Below are 19,136 nucleotides of genomic sequence, written 5' to 3'. Positions count from 1 at the left end.
CATTTTGTCAAACAAATAACACAAATACTTCATTTAAATCAGTTCTGCACAAAAGTTTAATGTCTCCCTGCTTCAGCTTTATTGTGTTTTCAATCTGGGAAAGTGTCTTTGACATGACGCACACTCAGCCATCGCGAGAGGGTTTATTTTAAGGTGAGTCATCATGCATGAAGCAGTGCTTCCTGTGATCTCGCAGAGACACCACTGAACTGCATTTGTGTCCCTGCTAAATATTTCAGTCCTATTTAAGAGTCTCTCTAGGACACTGCAGCTGCTGCTGCCATCACTAACAGGTGCGGCGTGAGCTCGGAAAAAAGAAGTACAAACAGCAGAAGCACAGAAAGCACTTCCACATTGTGATTCGGATGCACTGCACTAAAGCTCAACTGTCTTAAAAGCAGTGTGAGTTTAATAGGAAGCTATTTGGTCTCTATTGAGTTGTGTGCTTGCCTGCAGTACACTGAACAGAACTCACACAGCGGGCCCAGGAGTTCCTTTCTTTGTGAATTTGAGAGGAAGACGAGAGGCAGAGAAAACGGAGCAGACTTAAAAACAACCATGTTGAGCTGGTTCACCAGTGCAGAAGTACAAACTCCTCACTGGGGCTGCGATCATAAAAAATCTTTTATGTCTGTGCACAAGTTAACTGATTTATTTATGTTTAGTTGTATCATGGATTTGAAAAGGAGAAATATTGTATATAATATGCATAAATACTGAATATAACAGCAATATTATCTCTGAGCAGTGGTGCATGCTTTCAGCCTATTAGAAGCTATGATATGTATTGAACAGTATTCAGGCTGGTACGGAGTTTTAAACACATCTTAGTCGACAAGTAGCAAAGTTATACAGCGCATCTTGGCACATTGGCATAATCATTTAGTCACTGGAAGGGAATGAAGGACTTAGTTACAGATGGATTAACTGGTCATAGCCAGCCACTGAACTAACAAAAGGATAAAATAACTTATAAAATAATAATTTTGGTGCCAATTTAAACATGTATGAGCACTGTGGGCTTTTGCCAACAGCTCTTGAGTTTTTATTTTTTTGATTTCTATACAAGCCATTTTGATCATTAAGTGTACTTAAAGATTAAGCCTAGACAGACAATTCATTTTTGAATCTCAGTGTGGTTACTCTGGTCGTCACCGTCATTACAGTGCCTGATTGATGAGGTGTCACTCAAACAGCCAATTCATTATGCATAACTTTAAGCCTAGACATAATTTAAACTAGTGGGTTACCCCAAATAATTACTATATTTAGCCAGGTCTAGCCAAATTCAGTTATATAGCATAGTCAGGTAACAGGCCATTTGGATTTCATTATGGGGTGTGTTTCAACTGATACTGAGAAAAAAATATCTTCGCATGCAATTGCATAGTACTACAACCAGATCAGGTAGTTTGCTATTTTACTGTATTATACAATATACTGTACTACGTCGCTGTTATTCTTCTGTCCATTACCACATAAAGCCCACCCATACGACTTGATTGGCCCAGCAAATCTTTGATGGAGCATAATCAGATCCAAATGGAGTGACTCCAGACCAACTTTCAGCCGCAAAAGTTTGTGGGCGAGGGAACAAGCCGTCTTTCAGGCTGGACTATATACACCACCATTAAAACCACTGACAGGAAAAGTAAATAACATTGTCCATCTTGTGACAATCCAGTGTTCTGCTGGGAAACTTTTGGACCTGGCATTCATGTGGATGTTACTCAGACATGTGTCATCCACCTGGACCAGACCAGGCACCCCCACCCCATAGCAATGACACTCCTTGATGGCAGCAGCCATCCCCAGCAGGATGCAGCCTGACACGGACACAAAAACACAAAGTGTTGACCTGGCCTCCAAATTCACTAGATCCCGAACTGATCAAGTATCTGTGGGGTGCACTGGAACAAGTCTGATCCACAGAGGCCCCTCCCCTCAACCCATAGGACCCAAAGGCCCTCACTAACAACATTCTGTTGCCAGATACCACAGGACACCCTCAGAAGGCCCATGTCCATTCTCTGATGAGTCACAACTGTTTTGGAGGCACAAGGGAGACCTACACAATACTAGGCAGGTAATGTTATGCCTGATCGGTATAGCCATGAATTGAAAAAATTTCTATTGAGACCAAAACCTTTTGTCTACCAAAAAATGACACTTCCTCAGTGGCTTCATGTTCCAGTTCCGTAGTTTGTTGCTTAATTTGGATACTGTACACGATAGCAGGAAAAAGCATACGCGTTTTTATTAACTAAAATGATTAATCTAGATTTTATTGTACTAGATTTTATTTTACTTATTTTTATTGTATTTTATTTAATCTTTCTTTTATCTGTGGTTCTGAAGAGTGTTTTTTATGTGCAACTAAGCTACTGTGACCAAGCAATTTCCCTTGCGGATGAATAAAGTTTATCTAAGTCTAAGTCTAAGTCTAAGTCTAATCCATTCCACTAAATTATCTCAGTGCAATTAATGAGTCAGCATGCACAAAACCCAGGGCTCAGAACGGAAGCAACTAAGTAGAATGTAGGCACTGTTAATGGTATAAGTTACTGCCAACCATGCGTCCACTGTGACTATTTAAAGAACCATTAATTGGGCTGAAAGCATTAAGGCTTGTACTTCAAAGAGCTTGTCTTGTCAGAATACTGTTTGAAGCTCCCTTCTCTCACGTCTTTCTGATGTTGGAAGTGGAATAGCATCTGAGGCAACCTCGGCCACTTCGCGCCGCGTTTGACCAGTTTCGTGGAGGTGAATGAAAGTGCAGGATTTGATTTCCCTAATCTCAAGGGCCGTTTTATTATCTATCCTTCTTTAACTAGTTCCATCACGTGTCGCGTGTCCAACAAAGTGCAACACCACGAAAGCCTTTGAGGAAAGACTATACAGTCTTGTCTTTATCTGCACCATTCATCACATCTTGCTCCTCCTCATGACCTCTGAGCGTGGAGGTATGAAATGTGCTGTTGACACCTTATATGACTCCACGTAGACACTGATCTCTAGAAGGTTCAGATCCAAGAGTGACTGCATGCTGACTGCCAGTGTAATATTCCTACTAAGGTGGATAAGTGTTCATCAATTTACTTGTGCAAATGTACAAAACAAGAAAGAAACTGAATGTAAGGGATGTGAATACAACTCCTCTTTATTTGACCTTGGCTCCTACTTGCATCGAGGCATACTATGATTTATTGTTCTGACTTCTTGTCTTCCCAACAGAATACAGGAGAGCTGTTGTGTGTTCGTATGCAGAACCTCATTCACGCACTGTACACATACATTTACACTCCACAACTGAGGCAAGTTTCCATCACACTGCTTCAAAAACAGGGTGAGAGAAGCAGTGAGAGAGACATGGTGGAGAAGGGAAGATGGATAGAGGTGCTTAAGAAAATGATGCATCATCACACTTTCACGCTGTTCCCCCGTCTCTTGAGGGTGTGGGGGAGAGAGTTTGTGTGTGTGTGTGTGTGCGTGTCATCAGTAAGTTTCTGCATGCTTTTAAATGTGCATGTAGATGTGTGGAAGTGTGGGATGGTGGCTACGTGACTGTGTATCTGTGTGTGTGTATGCTCAAAAATGCTGACGCCATGTTCAAGCAGTGGGTGGGGTGGGGGGTTGGGAGGTGGGGAGGGTCATCATTACTTGTCCCAGCCATCAGCGAGAGAGCCAATTTCCATTTAAAAGAGCACTCTGCTCCTCTTTTCCTTTCCTTTTGCTCCCTTTCCGCTTCCTCTCCGCCTCTGTCCTCCTCCATCTCCATGTACTTCAGAGAGTGCCATCTCTCTGATTTCTCTTTTGGCCATGCCTCTGTCTCTCTTTTCTCACAATGACCCAAAAACATTCATTTAATGCTTTCATCCCATACAAGAGCCATTTCTCTCTTTTTTTTTTCTTTTCCTGAGTGCATAGAGAGCTCTTACTTGTTTTGCTGGAGTGCAAGACTTTCTTAGCCACTATTGTGAAAGAAAAAAGACGAAAAAGTGACCAAAATTGTGGAGAGTGAGAGATTGCTTCCTTTCTGAATGTTGCATGAGAGAGATTCTATGCATCTACATAGACGAAAGCATCTCAAGTGTTTTCATATGAAACAATGGTAGGATTTCATCCCAAGAACTCTTTGTCTGAATTATCACTCTTAGAGAGTTTCACATTAAATGATGATGAGCCCTGACTGCAACAAACAATGTAACAAGCTATAAATTTAGCAAAGGCAGATTTGCAAGTACAATAGAGAGTGGGCAACAAACAACTCTTAACCTAAAACGATGGGTATAAAGAGGCTGAAACTCTACAAACTAATCTAAGGCTCCCTTCAGATCTTGCATTAACGTCCATACTGGGGGATTGCATTTGAGAGATCCGATCTCTGACCACATTTAGAGGTGGTCTAGGTGGCATTCACTCGCATTTGTCCTGTTCCTTTGGTAGTGTGAACAGAGCGTCATGAGTCACCTTTAAGATCATGCAAAGGGGTGCTTTTGTTTGTCCAACTAACAACAACAGTGGTAGAGATCCATTAGAAACAACAGCTGTTAAAATTTTCTACTGCATCCCAAATAATGTCAGAATTTATTTAGATACAGAGCGCAAAACTGAGATTGGATCGGAAAAGGTTACTGGAGACGCATGTGGACATTTCAGGTGTGAACACAGGCACTAAACTGGATTCCCCAGGACGGATGTTAATGCAAGGTACGAGTGATACCTTTAGCATTTCACTTTGATTGCACTGACTGTTAATATGAAAATTGCCATTATGGAATCTCTTAGTGCATTTAACATTCATTTCAATTGTTTCAACTATGGCAAAGAGGTGGTAGTTGCCTATTATTCTTATTAATAATCAGATGTATTGTAAGCCCTTTATGAGAATGCACTTCATTTCAAATATAGAACAAGCGGATGAAATTACAGGTCCGCTCTGTAGGCACCTGAGGTGACAGAAACACATTTATATTACAATAGTCTTATAAAGCTTTTAATGGGATAATTTTTTAATAAAATTACATTCTGCAGGATTCTGAGGAAAGTCTTCTAAAAGACCTCAATTTCATGTGTAACTCTAATTTTTTTTTTACCTCTCTGAGGAGGACTGAGTGAAAATGACAATTTAATCCTGGGGTTTTAAAGTGGAGACACAGAAACTGTCCAGTAAAAAGAAGCCAAAAAGTACCTTCTAATATTCGCCACATATCTTTTTTTAATCTTTGCTTTCATCCTGGTTGTGATTGCAGCAGACTGTGCTGTGCATCCCACATCATTTGCCTCCTTGTGTGATATCCCAAGGGAATTCAGGAACTACCTGGATTCACTGTAATCCCCGCAGCTTGTCTGCCCCAGGAAATGCTCTCCCCTCCGGCTGGTAAATTGACATCAAAGCTGTCCTCTATACGTCTACATACCGGCAACTCTGCGGGAAGGTCTCTTAAAGCTTAAAGTTTCCTTTCCTTGTGACATGGAAACGTATCTCTTATCTTTATCCTTAACACTTCTGCCGCTTTAGTCTCCCATTCACTCGTTCCCTGCTGTTTTACTCCTTATACCCCTTCTCTCTCTTTGTCTTTGTAATCGTGATCTCTGAGTCTGTGTCGCCTTGACACTGAAGTGGCTCTGTAGAGGAAACTCCAATCTCAACAGGCAGAGAGACGCAGACTGTGGAAGTGCAATCACTCTAAGGAGCATGTAGGTGTGCCAGAGTGTATCACGTATTTTTGTCTGTGCTGTGTCCATCTTCCTGAGCAGGTGTAGGTGTGTTTCGAGTCCCAGATGTGATACCACAGCAAAAATGATGGTGTCCTGAAAAACGAAGCAACAGAGAGAGCTCAATCCGTCTTCCAGATCGCATCTCATAATCAACTTAACCGTATTTCTCTGTTGTTTCAGTCTTTTCGGCACACTGCAGTGACTTGGACAAATGAATCTACCTATTTTATACAGTATTCTTTCACAAAAAGGATTCATATCACACGTTTTCAGCTTACTTCGTTTTTTCTCCAAATACCGATTGATGTACAGGGAGGTGGAACTTCCTGCTGGGCATTGCTGCCTGTCGCACCTCCTCCAGTGCCCATGGGTCAGCTGCAGGGTCATAAGCCAGAAACCACCATTCACCAATGTTTCGCCCCTTTAGTCCTAGAACGTCTCCTGGTGGTGGGGCAGTGAGAGGGACGTCTCCCTGTCACCACCTGCAGCTAGTAGCTGTTACCCCCTGCAGCTGTTGTTGGGGTTAGGTGTTCTTTCCCCAGCTCCTGTCCTTCCTCCTCAGCCAGAGCCAGAAGCTGCCTTTTTCAGCCTCCTCTGAAAGTTCCTTCCTAGCCTTCCTCAGCTTCACTCCCGTCACTCCTGTGTCCCTCAAAAGGCGTGTGGTTGACTGTCCCACAAAGCCTCGGCAGCCAACCTCCACAGGGTAGGTGGTAGTCTTCCAGCCAGCTTCTCAGCACTCGGAGGCCAGCTCTGAATACTTGGCCTTCTTCTGCTCGAAGGCAGCCTCCATCTCATCCTCCGCTGGCACTGTAAGCTCAATGAGGTGTGCTACTCTTGCTCCCGTGGACCACACAACAATGTCAGGGCGAAGAGATGTGGTAGTAATCCCGTTGGGGAATTGGAGCTGCCTGTTGAGGTCAAACCTCATGTCCCACTCCTGGTCAGGGGAAAGAGGCCTGGGTGTCTCTCTTGGCCTGAGAGACACCCAGGCCCCTATTTGCCATCTATAGCTTCCCTGAGAGAGTGAGAGTTTTGCAGCCTGACTAGATGTGTCAGGAATCAAATATTATTCACCAGTTGAATGTTAAAAGTGTATGATGCACATGAAAGTTGCAATCTTGAAATTTTTTATGAGAAGAAATGTCCGTTCAAGTCAATATCTGTCGTTGAATGAGGTAACACGATGGTGGCTATGATAAATAAATGCAATGTTTATATATTTTCATAGTTACAAACTGTCTGAGATGACATTCCTGGGGAAAAAAAAAAAAGTTAACGCTAATCTCTACAAATGGGTATCTTAAGTTTAGCTTAAGATACCTATGTGTTCGACTTCATGCAGATCTGTGCAGATCTGACTTGACGTGATGCATGCTGGGTTGAACAAGTTAATTTTAACCAATCATATTCGAGGTCTATGAGCATGAACAACCCAGCATGCATCACGTCAAGTCAGATCTGCACAGATCTGCATGAAGTCGAACACGCCTAATCACATTTCACGTGTACAACGCCTCTTTTTCACGTTCGCGTCCCAGAGAGTTCAGTTTCCCCAAGATGGCGCCCGCCTGGATATGTGAGCCAGACATGAACGGTACTGTGTTCCTTTTTTAATAAACTGCCTGTATACTTGCAAAGTTCTCAATGCTTCGGTTTACATGTAGAGACCCTAGTTATGCTACCGTGTAAGTGTGGTGATATTGTGAGCCTTGTTAGTGGTATAGAAATAGCGATTTATTTTTATGTGTACGTGTGCCCCGAAGGCTAGCGTTATACGCTAATTAGCGGTTTGCAAGAAAACTGGTCACATTTGACTAGCATGAAAACAAATACCAGAGAACGGTCGAACTCGGTACACATGTGTTATTAACCCCAGGTTCATTTTGCGCCGGAATTGTCCTTTAACAATTTAACAATATGCTCTGATTATTAGTGGTAATTCTCCCACAGTCTGAACCTTAAAAAACACAGTCTACATTTGATGCCCTGCAGATCCAAAACACAAAAGTGCTCACACACTTTTGAGTATGACTTGTGTTTTGTGTAAGTATTTCACTTTTTCCTCATCTCTCCCCTATACCTTCCATCCAAGAGATACATCCATACACAATTTCCCACACACATATGCACATTTCCTCTTTATCCAACCATGGCTCTCCTTTGACACAGTGAGTTGAACCCACGCTTCTCACTGTCTTTTTAGCCTGCCACTATCCATCCCTCCTTCCTACCTGAAGCCAGAAAGGAAGGTGCAGAGAGTTCACATGAGATGATCCCCCCTGACAGTGTGCACATGTGTGTCTTTACAACATGCAATGAAAGTGAAAAGTGCAGTAAGAGCAGAGTCTGGTGACTTTGACTGTTTACACTGGATTACTGCTTGCAACTAGCAGTGTGGATCAGAGAAGAAAGACGAGCACAGAGAATTGAAAGAAACAGAGGGTGAGGGTGAACCCGTAAGGCAGATGACAAGGTGAGAGAAAAGAACAGAGAGGAAGAAGGGGGGGGGGGTCAAACTCACAAAGGGAAGAAAAATGCAAGACACAAATATCCAGGCAGAAAGGGAAAAGGGGAAACAATGAATTTAATAAGGGAAAACAAGCTAATACCAGAGAGGGGATGAAAAGTGCTAAAGCAGCAGCCAGACAGCCTCAGTCTGAGATTAGAGAGGAAGCAAGAGAGGAGAGGGAGCCTAAAGGAAATGAGAAAGGGAAGTACTGAGCCATTTATTTTTCTTCTTTCTTCTTTAATTCATCCTCTTCTTTCTCTTATCAGAAATCAGGACTCTTGGCTGCCTGGACACGCACACACTCGAATAGCACACTGTTCAGAGCAGAAAATTCTGCTCCTTTCCTCAAAGTGTGAATTTGCCAAAGAGCACGTGTCGATCTCAGATAATTTGTAATTTTCTGAGAGACTTTCAACTTTCTACCACCTTAACGGAGTCTGGGGACTTTTTAGCAGAATGTAATTAGATCACATGTTTAAAGCCTTACTAGTTTGGCAGTGATGTCTCTGTGTCTTTTTATTTTATGTTCACATCTAAAATTTGATGACTTATGATTTTAGAAAAGGAAATGCCACAACCAAAAGTTAACAAAGCACATGATCCTCACTTAAATACATTCAGTAGTTTGACTGGTACAGACATTCTTGCTGGATGGCACAATTTGAGGCTGAACTGTGACACAGCTTAATACTAACATCAGTGTGCTGACCAGACACCACTAACCTGTACATATACTTGGTGGCTATTTAGAGTGTATGAACACTGGAATGAATAATGCAAGGTGAAAATCCCTTTTGGGTGTGGTGTGTGTGCAAGTCTACTCTACGTCCAACGTGTCATTCTGTGAGTATCATCATTTGCTCATGTGTTCAGCTTGTTCCTCTCTCCAGACCTGTTCAGAATTAACATCCATCCTGAGCAATCCGATCGCAACCTCCAAATGTGGTCAGAGATCAGATCACACGTGGCTCCACAATGCATTCGGAGTGTGTGTACACCTGCACTTTACGTTGGTCACTTGTGATTGGATTCTCCAGAACGGATGCTAATGCAAGGTCTGAACGGGTACTCTGATCTTTGACCATTTCTGCTAAAAGCTGTTGGGTTTTCAAGTTTCAAGTAACCTGCCAAGAACATTGTGTGATGTTATAGAGAAGAGCTGGCCCATGCTTGGTTTGTATCTTGTTCCAGTATACGCATGGATTTGTGGGGCTAGCAGGAGAGACACTAATGTCTAGTTCATTTTTAAGAAATTAAGAAATTAGTCGGTGCTATGCCACTGTGATGTTTATGTCTCTGCATTCAGATAAGCCTTGAGAACAATAGCTGTGTGAGAATAAATAAGAACTCCCAACTGAGCCCTGATACATCTCTCCATCTTAATCCCCACTTCGAAGTTCTTATTCTTTATTAAGGAGTCGTTGTCTTACTGTCTACTTTCAGAATTTTGAGCCAAAACTACTTTTTTATTCTTCTTTTTTTGAAAACACTGGTTTAGTCCTTGTTTTATTAAAGGGCTATCGATGTGCAGTGCGCTTGCATTTTTAATAACCATTCACATCTTCACTGCAAAGTCAACTTTTTACTCAGCTCTCTTCACTCTGCAATTGTACCTTGAGAATTGTTAATACAATGCAAGAATTTCCCTTCCCTTAAATGTTTCACCCAAATGAGACAACAAACAAGTACAGCAGCTTGACAATATTTCTGTAAAACCTACATGCTGTCTGCTTGTCAAACTGTTGAATAATGCTGCCTAATTCCTCATTCAAAGGCAGAGCAGAGAAGTGTAGTTTAGATGCCGCAGGACCACTGTTGTCAAATATTCAATTCCGCCTCTTTCCAAAAAAAGTATCTCCTCATCTCATAATGATGTCTTCCACGTCTCTCATTAGAAACAAACTGACTGCAAAATGCAAACATCTATAATGTGCACACTTATATTGCATTGCTCTAATTATTCCCTGATAGTTTACAAGCCTGAGCTGCAGTCTGGTGTTCATACTAATTGCCTTGACTGACAATACCCCTGGGGGGAGTTGTAATTTGGGGATGTTAGAGGTAAAACAGCAACAGCATGTTGAGGCAAGTCTACGCAGGCGAACATGTGGACGCATACTTACTCAGAGCCTTACTCTGAACACAAAGAACGGATCTGAATATGCAGATTTCTGTTTTCAACTGTGTGACAATGTGCCACTCAAAGCTTGTGCTAAGTTGAGATAAGTTCAACCCACTTCACTCTGCTAGTGGGTTTTTTGACTGCTTGTCTCTTCTTGTGTGTCTTCCCTGCTTGTAAACTTTTTCACTCAAGTAGACTATAGATAGATTTTATAGTATTATAACGCCCCACCGTACCATGAAAACAAATGGATTGCTTATTTAATATCACCAAATTTTGTAAGGCTTTGGAGGTTAAGCTGCCAGTAAAATCAGTTTCAATGTTTTGTTGACTATTTCTGTATTCAAACTCCATTCAAGGACAAACAAATACACAAAAATGATTTTCCCCCCCCCCAAGATTGTCTGTTTTCTCACACTGCTAGTCTCAGGCCTCCAGGCTTTGAGATAGACTATAAAATGCCTTCTGTCAATGTGTCCATTATGGTGTTAGAGACACACTTTATTACACCAAGTAAAACTGATAACAATCCCATCAAATGAAGAGAGGGGGCTCAACAGAGGCTCATTCTATTACTAGTTTTTATGTGGCAAGAGTGTGTGTGTTCACATGTCTGTATTTCTATGTGGACAGCAGGGAGAGGGGAGATGAAGAGACAAGATATGAAATGGACTATAATAGTTTGAAAAGTTTTAAATAGTTTTTGACGGGCAGAGCAAAAAAGATTGAAGAGATATGAAAAAAGAATGAAATAAAGTTACGTATTGGCTGTAGAGTGGTAGCGAGCTTTGGGATGGGCAGGGAATGTCAGCTTTCTGAGACCTCAATACGAAGGAGCCCAGAGGAAGGAGAGCCAAGAGGAAGAGGCACAGCAGGGGAGATGGATGTGTAATTACACAGCTAGATAGTTGGACTGCAAGATTACTTGGTCAGAGGTCTGGAAGACTGACCCGGGTTGGCTCATGTTTGCAATCCAGTCGGTTCACTATTTGCTTCCTATGTTTACAGGCTTTTCCATTTAAGTTCTGACAGAAACACTGACATGTGATGTGGTGCATCTATCCTAAACAGCAGCGCAGTAGTGGATGCTATCTGAATGAGGATTTTCAGCAGCAAACAGCACCCAGAAGTTGAAGATTGACATCACAGACACCTTCATGCTGGATAGGGTTCTGATATTTGAAACAACATAGCAACTGATTCTGCTTTAACAGACTAGATTGATGAAGCTTTCGAAGGACCTAAGCATTAGGGCTTTGACTTTTGCCCAAAAATCATATTCGAAGTTCGTTTGTTTATTAATATTAAAATTCGAATATATTCGAATATTTATTAATTATATTTTGACCATTAACTGTCTTCAGTAAGACTGATACTGGTATCAAACTTAAGTTCTATATGTTCTGTCCACCAGAGGGCAGTGTATCAGTCAATGTTAATAGACTACGTGCACAAAAGGCTGAGTATTTATGCGTGTTAAAATTTTTATTATTAAGCAAACAAGATATGCAGTGTCGGAATGAAGATGTAACGAGCAGAATATAACAGAAGATGCTGTTACGACACAGTTAACGCTCCATCGGAAATACACAAGCTTACAGGAACCTAGCATGCTAACGTTACCTACAGGAGCCCAGATGACCAACAATAGCCTTGCTAATGAGCTCGCGATTTTGCTTCACCAGGCGTGAAAAAAAAAAAACTCGGAATCTGAATTGAAAACAACGTTTACAAGCAAACATATTTACAAAAAATAATTCCCATACAGGTTCGAATATTAAGAGATCCCTAAAATTCGTTCAATTTTTAAAATAATTGAATTATATTCGAATAACGAAGTTCGGAGTCAAAGCCCTACTAAGCATGCAGAGCTAGTACAGTACTAATGTGCAGTGTGTGGTCAAAGAGGTTTGCTCCAGCTTTAGGACTATCAGGGCCTCGGATATCACTGGGACAAACCATGGGGGGGAATCAATAATGATGCAAAGACAAGTTGATGCGTCATCTTTTAAGCTCATATGCGTAACTTCTTTGCAAATCCAGAACATTATTGCTTATTTGGAGACATGTTTTGGAACACCCGATCAATGCAAGTCTGATGTTTATGCCTTTAGATCGGCTTTTGGTGCTTACCAACTCTTGAGGGAAATATCTGGTTCCTTAGCTTTGAAACGCTCTGCTACATTCACCGGTAAATCGTTAGTTAGGGGCCTGCTTCAGCCGAAAACAATCTATACACTACCTCTGCGAGTGCGTTTGCGTGTGTCTGTTTGTGTGTGTGTGTGCACAGGCCTACCAGTAAACGGAGGACCTGGGACTGGAAGAGGGACACACTGCTGAGGCTTGTTGTCCAGAGCCAGAAACCATGGCTAATATGAACAGACAGATTACAGTTTTAACTGCAAGCAAGTACATCTTTTGTGTGTGTCTGTCAGTGTGTGTGTGTGTGTGTGTGTGTGTTTGACATCCCCACAGCAGCCTGTCTTCAATACAACAACCACTAGGCCTATTAAATATCCCCTGATCTGTGGCCATGGCATTAACTTCTCTCTCTCAATCTTTTCCTTCATCCCTGTTGCCAACCAACGCTCATAGCGACAACTGCCCTTTGATCAAGGGAAGACTGTATCTGTGTATTTGTGTGTATTTGTGTACATTTGTGTACACACTCTTCTCATTTCGCCTGTCCTTACCGCAGCCATTGCACAACTTACCATAGATGCTATAGTTGTAGTTTCTGCATGCTTTCATTGTCCATCATGGACTATGGCATCGTGGTGTGTACCTTTGTTTGTCATAAGCTTCTTACCACAGTGACTTTGTCATACACGCATGTGCTCAATTAAAACTCGTGTAAACCTTTTCAATGCTTCTGTTTAATTTGGTGACCTTAAAATCAACTCTCAGTCTGGTTAAGTAGTTACCGTGCAGCCATCTTTAGAAATTATTCAGACTAGACAGTACTAATGTAACAAGTTTCAGGACATCCCCTGAATCATTTATACTCCTGATGCAAAATAGATAGATATATCTTTTTGTGTCTTGATTTGGGGCAGCACAGTGGTGTAGTGGTCATGATGCCTCACTGCAAGAAGGTTCTGGGTTCGAATACACCGGCTGATTTGGGCCTTTCTGTGTGGAGTTGCCAGTTAGGTTAATTGGTGTGACTGTGGCTGTCTGTCTCTCTGTGTTAGCCCTGTGATAGACTGGCGACCTGTCCACTGGCAAGTGCTGCCTCTTCTTTTGAGAGAACTCAGATTGGAAGATTGAATATGAGCCAAACAACTTAACAGTTTTTGCAGGGTTCAGTGGCTGCCACTGAGCTGGTGCCAGGGTCCTCATTTAATGCTGTTTATCACCAGCCTGCTAACACTGCGTCCTGTGGGACGATAAATGGTCGGTTGCCAAAGAGCACATGAATCACCCTGTTAATGACAGAACAACAGAGATTGCACATGGTTACATGTGAGGAACGCTGCATGTGCTCGCCTTTCATCACATGTGCGGCTGCCCTCTTTGACAAGTGTAAATTACAGCTTCAGCTATTGTGAGCATCGTTTGTGGTGTTCTTGCAGACACTGGTCTTGTGCATTACTCTGGGCCTTGTTAAGGCTGCCATGACGGTTTTCTGATGTGCTAGAAGCCGTATTGGTTGAATCACAGTGCTCTTAGTAACGTGTTGTTGATCAAACCAGCTAAACTTGACAGGCCAGTTCCTCAGGGAGGGAAGGTGAGAGGAGATGGGTAGAGGGAAAGGTAAACAGAGAAGAAAATGAGAGTAAGAAAGAGGCAGAGATATAAAGTAAAGTAGGGAAAGGAGAGTCCCAGACAGTGCAAATTTGAAATATGAAGCATGTAGACTACAGCAAGTGGCACACAGTGAGAGGTAAACAAGAACACACACAAAAGAAATCCAATACAAATAAGCACATCTGTGCACATGAAGAGAATAATGCAGGCACACAGATACTCTAAAAACTCAAGCAATCACAAACAAACAACTGCATCTGCGTTTGTGGATGTATAAATACTGCACACTCAGACCTGTCTGAAATCTTTGCACACACACACACACACACACACACACACAGATGTGATGACGGCTCACCTTGCCAGCCAGGTTTGCAGACAGGCTTGACGTCAATGCGTACAGGGACGCTGTGCAAGGCTCTCTTCTGGCCGCAGTCCCAGGCCGTCACCTGGATCTCGTACTGCTGCTGACGGTCGTAGCTCAGCTTCTCCGTGTTCCGGATGTTTCCTGGAGGGGAGAAAAGGTCAAGGTCACATTCAACCCAAATCGCTTTTTAAAGCAACTCATTAGTTTGCAGGGAAAGTTCGATCCCCCCATTGTGCCTCATAATGAAAACATTTTGTGTTGTGCAGTTAGGCACACCGGTGGCCACAAATTGCAGTGTTTGAGGTTTTAAGTCGCCCAAAGCTAAAACGCAGCTGGCATTATGTCAGTAAACAAAACGTTCTCCAATTGTCTGGGTGAAAGTGATGAAGTCAGTTAATTATCACTTGGGTGTCCAACTTTCTCCAAAGCACTCATTCTGTACTGTTAGCTGGTGTAGTTTTGTATTCAGGTACTTCAGGGCCTAGATTCGCTGTCAGTGAAAAACACCTGTAATTAATTTAGGCAATTACTGATAATACGAAGCAGCTCATTAGGTTGGATTGGACAGTTGTGGTCTTTGGAAACAGGCCTTTTTCACTGAGGACATTTTAGAGATTTTGCATTAGGAAAAGCACAGGTGTAAAGAATAGAAATTATGGGTGAATTCCATTTAGCTGTGTCAGTTCCAGGGTCAAGATTAAACATCTGGAGGGTAAATGTACACATATCCTAGCCCGGTGTAGCCACACTCAATTCTTATCAGAATATGAGTCCGGGACGTGTTTCAGAGAAAAGAAACTCTTAATCCAATGGGATAGTTCTACAACAAATCAGAATTCAACTCCACTTCACTCAGGCGCTGGAGCATTGTCAGAACGCTTCCAGACAAACTTCCGCCACAACACATTTGTGAGCGGGGGAGTTCGTGTGGCTCCCAAGCAATACAGATCCCCTTGCCTGAGTTAGTGGGTCTGATAGAAGGTCACAAACCTTTTCATCAATGATGAATTTTTAAAAGCATATTAAGGTTGCAGGAGGATTACTTATGCTCAGTCGTCACACGCTCCCCGGATGGTCTCCGTTCCCAAGTTGGGGGAGTGGTTTCTCGAACTTTGCTGCGTTCGTGTGCTTTTAAGTCGAATAATGGCAACATTATATACACTACAAATGAGAGATGTTTTTTTTTTTTCAAGCATTTAAATGACAGGAAACAAAGAGAAGAGGAAATATGTCAGGGGAGCCATGACATATTCATTTAAACAAAATATGCATGCTAATGCAGGCACTCATGAGAAATTGATAAGCAGCTTGACAGTGACAAAACGGAGGTAGGTGGGGTTATGCACCATGTTTTTGAATGTACTACTGTGATGGAAACAGTCATCTCATGGTAAAATCACCACAGCCACACTTAACACTTAAGTAATTTAACAGTATAGAGGTTCCTTAATTTCCCCACTGTGGGTTAAATAAAGGATTATCTTATTTTCTTTTTCACCATCCAAATGCAAATGCTAGCATTACATGTTTATGTATGCGACTTTGTTTGTTTTGTTTGTGGCATTAATCATTATTTCTCTGTTTCTTTGAGTAACTTCAGGGTGTCCTTGCTGGGGAGCAAAAGGCGTGGCTGAGGATTGAGCCTACATAAATGCTCCAGTCAGCTGATCAAACTGCACATGGCATGCTGACATGGCATGGGGGAATTAAGGTGTAGCTGAATTTACTTTAATTTACTTTACAACTAGTTCTCCCGTGTATCAGGTTTTGTTGCTGTAAATTTAAATGTTGGGTAATTAAAACCCACTTTTTCAATCAAAAATGTTCTCTATGATGCCTCATTGCTTGATCCTTAACAACAACTTTGCAGGTGACATATGAAATTTTTGCAGACTTTCCAGGTACACAATGTTCACTTAATTAAATTAATAACTTAAAATTTTCCGGCAGAAATGTTCCTAATTATTCCAACACGAATGCACCATCTGTCATGGTTTCTGTTATTTTGGTGATATGCAAGCACACTTATGAATTTATGTTTTCAGCTATAACTGTGTATTCAAAAAAGACACATCGTCATGCATTAAAGCTCCCTCTTTAACATATATCTGAATTTAATGTAGAGTCTAAAACCTTTAATGCAGAACAAAGCAATATGTTGAAAACTTTCCCCACCAAAGTTTATGTACGGTGGAATATGTGAAGTGGTGAAAGTTCTAATAAAATACAGAAAGAATAGCACTTATGTGAAACATTTTACTCTGTAATAAGAGAAATATTCTGGAGTTCCTCAGTGATCACTGGCTGGAAAACTGACTTTATAGACTCATAAAATGACTGCGTGAGCTTGAACAGCTAAATGAGCTTCATTTTACTGTAGTCGTAAGAGATGAGCACCAGATATGTTTCCATATTCATCTATATTCTTTTACTTCTATCTTAACACATCTGTTCCTCAGCCTAACGACTGAAAAAGCACCTTTAAGACTTCAAAATTTAGCATAAACTATAAAAGGTGTTCTGTTAAGAATACTTAACTTGCCTGTAACCTTGTGGGTCTGACTTCCTGTTTTGTTCTTTGATTTCTGCCTTTTCAGGAAACACAGCTGATTATTTGCTTTGTTTTATTTGCTTACACAGTGAGTGTGTCTGCTTAAAAGAATAATGGGTATTTAATTTTAAACAATCACTATATGTCACTGTCAAATTAACCGTGATGCCTTAATATAATCTCTGTAACAAATGAGATCACGCTGAAGATGACAGGTAGCGTCTAGCTCTCCAAGCGGATTGATTAGTGCTAATGTTTCTCAAAATTAAGAGCATGTTTCATTAAACCCTGATGAAAAAAACAAGGTTGGTCCTTGTCCCTTGTTTCAAGGTAATAAATACAATATCTGTCCAGCACTGCTATTAGCCTCTTCAAGTTTATCATCATCCACATTGTTCTGGTAATGTCAGTTTCTCAGTAATAGCAGATTGAGACATAGAGTAATATATCATCTGCATCTACCACAGATTTCCTGCAATCCACTGTAACAAATAAACAGGAATCGGGAGACATCATCTTAGATATTGCTTGTCACTATGAGTTGCATTATGGGAAATTTTAACCAATTGAAAGCTCAGTTTGGAAGATCATCTCTCTGCACATGCCTTCTAAGGCAAACACAGTTCCACACCACTTCTAAGCCCCACCCACTCATACCTGCCCTCATCCAGTCACAGTCTGACACCAACCTACACCTTTAACCGATAACTTGCAAGCTGTTCAGTTTTAAGTCTTCTCTCTGATGATCTGTTTTCATTTTAGTTTTGCAACCCATCAAGTTATCCTCCCATGAAAACCGACACACGCCAAAGATTCATTCCTCATCACTGGGCTCCAGGGGGATTTTCTTTCATCTTGGGAACATTTTATTCGTAGAAACACTTCCCATGACAATCTTCTCCCCGTCTAGATGTAAGCACCAAGGAATAATCCACACAATAAATTTCATCTTCAAATATTTCTGATTGGGTTCACTAAATTACTGGAGTACACCTTTAACAGCGGCTGCATTAAATGTATAGAAGGTGCACAGGGGGTCAGAGTGGCGTAGTGGTTAGCACTGACGCTTCACAGCAAGAGTGTGGGTTCAAACTTAGGCTCGACTCTACGTATGAATGGTTGTTTTGTCTTTCTGTGTTAGCCTTGTGATGGATTGACAGCCTATCCAAGGTGAATGACAACTTGGATATAGCTCCAGCCCCCCGGCGACCCCAGATAAGCGGTTACAGACAATGAATGAATGTATTTATTGAGCCACAAATCAAACAGCCATTAAAAGTGAAGTGCTATTAAAGCTCAAGGGTTATTCCAACATTTTTTTTTTATTTACGAGTGTTGAGGATTACTAGCACGGTATGTGAAAAGTTGGATAAAGCCTTTTGTGTCTCCAGTGTGTAACGCAAAAATCTGATCTGCTGTGGGGTTAACAATAAAGGAGTTCTGCAGCCTGTTTTTTACCTCTTTTTGTGGTAAGTGCCTCAAGGCTACATGAGTCAATATTAACGTATAACACTGAGGCTTTGTGTGGAAAAAAAAGACAGTAGCTATAGTCTTGCTGAATCAATTGTAATTTTCTTTAAATTGTCCATTTTGAGTCAAACAATATTATAGGCCTGCACCAGGTCTTTACAAAAGAACACTTTACAACAAAAAAAGAAGCCATTCATCTCCACAGGACACTCAGCATCTACGCCTCAACTGGGTCACCGGGAGTCTCCTCACTCATTAGTAACCACCACCCACTTTCCAAACCAGCAACTTTTTTAAGGCTTAGCTGAGTGCATGAGGGGAGCTCTTGTAGTTCTAATGTGTCTGTTCATATTTGATGAGTCTTCAACTCAACAGACGGATGACAATGCTGTGCATGCAGCCATGCCGGAGCAGGGAGTGGGCCCTCTGACAGCAAACACTTGCAGAGTGTAAAGAGCATTGAAACGAGGCTCCATTGGCCTTGATTGGAAGTGAGCTGAAATGTTGCTGGAATAAGTTACTGCGACTTGTACAGCACGGATGCTTCTTGAGGATTTTGTATCGTGGGGAGAAAGGCGCAGAGGGAGCTGAATGTTGATAGCGTGGTGTATTTGAATACGAGTATGTGAGTAGGAGGATTAGCTGT

The 19,136-nt window shown here is 41.6% G+C and overlaps 1 protein-coding gene across 1 annotated transcript in view; it reads right to left on the bottom strand.

Annotated features, from left to right (window-relative positions):
- Nucleotides 1-19,136, bottom strand: part of LOC311498348 (calsyntenin-2-like) — a gene marked incomplete at its 5' end in the record, with an annotated part of 268,748 nt that overhangs the window by 77,111 nt on the left and 172,501 nt on the right. Inside the window, one exon of the mRNA XM_084558889.1 lies at nt 14,461-14,610. Coding sequence (XP_084415015.1) covers nt 14,461-14,610 — 150 coding nt within the window. The remainder of the gene's footprint in view (nt 1-14,460; nt 14,611-19,136) is intronic.

The sequence above is a fragment of the Chelon labrosus genome, assembly GCF_963514085.1.
Source record: "Chelon labrosus genome assembly, chromosome: 13".
NCBI classification, from domain to species: Eukaryota; Metazoa; Chordata; class Actinopteri; order Mugiliformes; family Mugilidae; genus Chelon; species Chelon labrosus.
The sequence above is the reverse complement of the archived record's forward strand: the minus strand, read 5'-3'. Positions and strand labels throughout refer to the sequence as shown.